At 28.2% G+C, this 5657-nt stretch overlaps 1 protein-coding gene across 1 annotated transcript; it reads right to left on the reverse strand.

The window, feature by feature from the left end:
- Positions 1-2737: 2737 nt before the first annotated feature.
- On the reverse strand, positions 2738-3112 carry LOC130818469 (uncharacterized). Its single transcript, XM_057684641.1, has one exon. It carries the CDS (start codon positions 3110-3112, stop codon positions 2738-2740), a length of 375 nt encoding a protein of 124 aa, XP_057540624.1.
- Between the last annotated feature and the right edge of the window lie 2545 nt (positions 3113-5657).

Raw genomic sequence — 5657 nt, forward strand, 5'->3', positions numbered from 1 at the left:
ATGAGCAATTTGCTGAGTTTCTATGATTCAACTCGTTGGGCGTAGCTGGAATCATAAAATTGTACGATTTTACGATTTTGATTGCAATTTTAATAACATTTCCACAAGTGGAAAGTTATCAGAGGAAAGGGCAATATTTTGGAAGAAGATGAAAGGGTTTTGTACGTAGAGGCTCGTGAAATTCTAATTTTTGCTTCAAAGTTTATTTTATTTATTTTAGTTGTGTTTAGCCATTCTTACTAGTTTGACCAATTTGATCACTTTTATATTTTTAATTGTCGCGCTTATTAGTGTGGCTTAATTGATTATATATTTTTAAAATTGATCTTTAACAAATCCTATTAGTGTGGCTAAATTTTAAAAAATTTTAGCATTATTTAATTGACTTGTAGCCATGCTTATAAGTGACATTATTACTCTCACACTTAATAAGCGCTCTTAAAATGAAGAAGTGAGTCTAATAGTAAAAAAGTCTGCCACACATAAATAATGTGCCTAAATAAGTGTAGCCACTTGCCGTAATTTTCATAGTGTTTGTGGCTTATATTAAGTTGGACTAATTATGGTTAAACGTAGCAATAATAATAGGTGTTTTCCTTTGCATGAGCATACCAAACAATAAATAACAACCATTGTCCTTACCCATACCTTTCTTTGAAGTTACCTTTCCATTTTATTTCCGCTTTTTATACCAAAGATCCTCTAAGAGTATGGTGTTGTAGTTTATACCTCTTTGTAAATTTCAATCAATCTTAAGTATTTTGTGAAAGAAATATCAGAAAGGAAAAATAACTGAACGTAAAGTTTCCGAGTGAGGTATACATCGTTACAAACAAATTTTCACGGAACTCTACTTTAGTGATAATAGAATAAGTTAATTTATGACATGATGACATTATTATTAAGTTAATTTATGATTTTCTGAAAATTCAAATAACAAGGGTAGACGAGTTGTAGATCTGCATTTCAGTGTTATATACAGTTGTGTCAAACCCTCAAAATTTGTTTTTTTTACTTCACCGAATATTTTTTCACGCAAGTCAATTGAATGATTTGTATCTAGAGTTAATATAACAAAAAATTATAAAAATACACGATAAGACTATTAAAATCCTACATAACTATGTTTATTTTTTCGTATAATAGTTAAAATATACAAAGTTACTATAAAATGATGAATGGTGAAAAATTGATTCAGGTTGAAGTAAAAAAGCGGAGCAAGTATGTAAACTCAAACTAGCTTCTACCTATGTTTACACTTGCTTCTGTGTCATAGTAACAATTTGACATGCCTTTTTACTTTAAAAGAAAATATTTATTTATAACTATCACTAAAACAAAATATGATGACATCATCACTATTAAATATTACTTAAATAACACAACCTTAATAAAATTTTCCCTCCCAAAACTCAATAATAATGTCATTATTATTATGACTAAACTCAATAATAATGTCATTATTATTATGACTAATATTTATATTTTTGATTTTATTACTTTATAACTATAATCGTAGGAAAGACCTTAGTAAATAACGATTATTTGTGGGTTAATAAATTACTCTTATGTGATACAAACTGTAATAGGGTGAGAGTTTTATTATTTTAATTTATCTTTTTTTATTTTATTTATTTTAATATTATTCTTTTTGTCTTTTTGTTATAATTTACAAATTACGATTATTGATTATGAATTTTTGATGAATATAATATTATACATATTACTTGATTTTATACTTTTTTGTCACATCACAAATGTATTAGCAAACTATATATGTTATTTTTTTCAATTACTTTTAAAATCATATCAATTTTATAAATTAAATGATTATTATTTTAGTATATTGGATATTTGAGATGCTTAAAAAATAATATACTTTTTGATTTATAGTATTGATTACTTAAATGCAATGCTTCATTTTAATATGATTTAATTTGTGACTATCTTTATACAAATCACTCAAATTTTTATGAATTACTTTTTGTTTAAACTTTTATAGAATAATTTTATATAAATATTTAAGTTAAATTGATTTGATGTGTGTTATCAAAAGTTGTAATACTTCATATAAATTAAAGTAGCATAAATTGATGTTATTTTTTTACTCATAATTTTGTAATGTATAACAATTTGGCTTTTTATTCAAAATAAATAAATAGAAGTATAAATATAATTATATTAAATATATAATCAAATTCTTTTGTTTTTTGGTTGTGATTTATTTGTCTATCAACTAAATTTCCACAATTACCTACATGCACAATGCAAAATATGATACAAATCAAACAATATATGTAATGTATACAATTATTCAGAGTGAAATGAGATATAACTATAATGTAAAATTTATTTCTTAAGTTTTAATTTTTTAAACGATATAAATATGTCGAAATATTTAATAAACGGACACTATTTAGTGTAATATAAAGCAATAATAACCCCCAATAATCTATTATCAAAAACTATGAAATATTTAAGATTTGAAAAACTTTAAACTTTAAAGTTTAAAGTGATGCGCACATTCATCACATTAATTAAAAAATTTATCTTCTAAAATTGAGACAAAATTTGGTAAAGAAGAGTGTTAAGTAGATACAATGAGTGTTATTAATGGAGAAGGGTAATATTATAAATGACATAAAAAGAAACAAAATGAAATGAACACTACCATAAAAGTAAATGTTTCATATAAGTAAGACGGACTTGAATAAACACTAGTTGGTACGTAGAAGTCTTATTTCTTTGGTTTATTTTCAGTATTCTGCGGTTGTGCAGTATTAATAGCAACCCTAGCAACATCCGCAGCATCAACTTCAGCTTTCTTCTTGGAGTACAAAACAGTATAACCAATTATAGCTGAAATAGCAAAACCTGCAATAGTCATACTCGTATAACTAAAAGGGAGGCGACGACGCTGGTGAAGAACTTCACCAGGGGCTCGGCCGTGTCCGGGAGGTCGCTGTGATGCTTCAACACCAGCCGCCTTCACATGTTCAGGATTCATTTTGTGAGTATCAGCTGTTTTTCTCCAAGATTGATCACCACTACCTTTGTTGGTTTCATCTATCTTTACTTTTCCTTTGTCTAGATCTGGTCCACCCCAAGACATGATGATTATGACAAAATGGTTTTTTGGATCTTCGATTTTTTTTTTTCTCTAGTTTTTCTTTGTGTTTACGGATTTGCATGTAATGGTTAACATGTTTTGTAGGGTTGTAACACGTTAGAGCTTAAAAGGTGAAAGAATTACCAAGTGGCGAATCTAGATGTCACATGGTGACTGACGAGAAGACATGGTTTGTTGCACTAATGCCACCTGCAGCGCTGTTGTTGTTTGAGGGTGTTATCACCGCCGTCGACTAGATATAATTTATTCTCCTATGTCTTTTCTAAGTAGATGAGTTATTACGTGGTTAACACTACTAAATGGAAATTATATTAATTTATAATATAAATTTTTATGATATATATTATTGCATTTTCAACGTGATAAAAATTTGATGATAAAAAATAAAAAAATTGTTCATAATTTTTCATTATCACCTAACACCATATGTTTATATGGTAATTTATTAATGAATTTTGTGAAGAAAAAAAAATTGTTGTAGGAGAATAAGTATGACCATTAAATTTGTCAAGAGATATTTCTACCAAAATTATACTAATTTTCTATTTTCATTACAATTATTTAATATGATTACTAAACATGTCATTAGTGTTTTTTAAAAAGTAATTAAATTATCATCATCGTCAACAACTCAATATTCTGTTTGAAAATAACGTTTGGGTGAGAATGCCAGAGGAATGCGGAATGTTGTTAATATTAGAGTTATAGAGAATATAGAGTTGAATAAACTCAATTATTATTGAATGTAAAAGCCTATATTTATAGTAGAAGCTATAGCGTCCAAAATTTTAATATCTCTAATTGTGATGCGAAATGTTGTTAATATTAGAGTTATAATTAAAATACTACTCTCTGCGTTTCCTTTTAAATGACCCATTTGGTTTGGGCACGAGCAAACGCTCAAATACTACCCTTTATATCTCTAATTGTGCGTAGTTTAAAATTTTAAAAACTAAATATTAATAAACCTTATGTTGGAACGAATCAAACAAAATCTCATTTGTCTATACTTTAACTTATAGATAAAGAATAAAATACAAATTAAAAGTGAATGATAAAAGTGTTGAAAAACCAAATAGGACGTTTGAAAGGAGTATCTTCCTAAATTAACAATATCACAACTTAAGTAAAATGGAAACAAAATTAGAATTAGTATCACAAAATAATTACAATAATATTTTTCTATGTAAACACAGATTACTTATATATAATATATACTTAACAAAAGAACTATATACCCGTAAAAGGGACGGTGAAAGAGAAAGTCCAATCTTGGAATAGTATAAACACATGTGGTGCTTGAAGTTATCACGTCCAATTTCTTCATTTGGTTGAGAGGATGAGGGAATTGTAATGATTTAGATGAAATAGGAGATGTTATAATTATCCATAATCTTTGAAGAGAAACAAGTGTAATAAGGGAGAAGAAAACGCCAAGCAGAGAACATGTTGTGTTGGTGACATATAAATATAAAAGTGAAATTATAGTAAAAGATAAATACCAAGTAAAAGAAGATTTGTGAGTCAGAAATATGGGTAGAGGAGGAAAATAAGAATAGGTGAAGGTGAGAAAATATTAAAGAGAAGTGGATATGTAGTTATAAAATGAATTAGTCAATAAGTCCAGAAAGGGAGGAATGAAAATAGAAAGCACGGTAAAGAGAAGAGAGAGATACAGTTAAATCCAAAATATCAGGGGTAAGATAGAGTTGAATGAGTTTTTTTTTTTGACAAAGAAAGGACAAGTTGTATAGATGAAGATGAAAAAGCCATGGTGGATAAGTTTTTTTTTTGACAAAGAAAAATAATTTTATTAATCCAAATAAAGCAAAATAGTACAAAGACAAGCCTAAGAAGAAGACCTAGAGGAGATTAAACATTCTCTAAGAGACGTCTATACCAAGGTGGCCAAGATTAGAGAAAGTGGGGTACAAACTCAAGATACGAAGCTTGATTTCAAGCTTAACGGTTTTAACAAGAACAGAGGGAAGAGCTACTTTGGAAAGCCAAATACAATCGTTTCTAGATCTCCAAATATGGCATATAAGACTATACATAGCAGAGATGGCTATCTTACGCATAAACTTAGGAAGCTTTCGATTGCTTGGGTTAGTACGTAAGGATCTAATTTGCACCCCAAGCCATGAACTGAGATAAGTGATGCATAATTGACTCTATCTGCATTCATAGAACAAGTGCACCATAATTTCAATGGCATCACAACAGAATGGACATGAATCAACATCAAGTACACCAAGATATTTCAAATGATACCTGCTTTTAAGCTTGTTAAGCATTAGAAGATTTATGATGGATGAGTTGTATACATAAAAGATTAGAAGATTTAATATTTTTGTGAGGGAAAAATTGGCCATTAAAATAACCCATTGGAGCAAAAAATGGAGAATCACTAAGAAAGATGAAGATGGGAAGTAAAAATTTTTGATTAGGATCAACTTGTTCTTCATACCATATTAGAGTTATAGAGAATGTAGAAAGAGATTGAACAGTGGTAGATCCTGTGTTT

Source organism: Amaranthus tricolor, chromosome 7, assembly GCF_026212465.1.
Source record: "Amaranthus tricolor cultivar Red isolate AtriRed21 chromosome 7, ASM2621246v1, whole genome shotgun sequence".
Classification (NCBI taxonomy): Eukaryota; Viridiplantae; Streptophyta; class Magnoliopsida; order Caryophyllales; family Amaranthaceae; genus Amaranthus; species Amaranthus tricolor.

Coding starts and splice junctions, on each gene's coding strand:
- LOC130818469 (XM_057684641.1), bottom strand. CDS start 3,112: ATGTCTTGGGGTGGACCAGATCTAGACAAAGGAAAAGTAAAGATAGAT.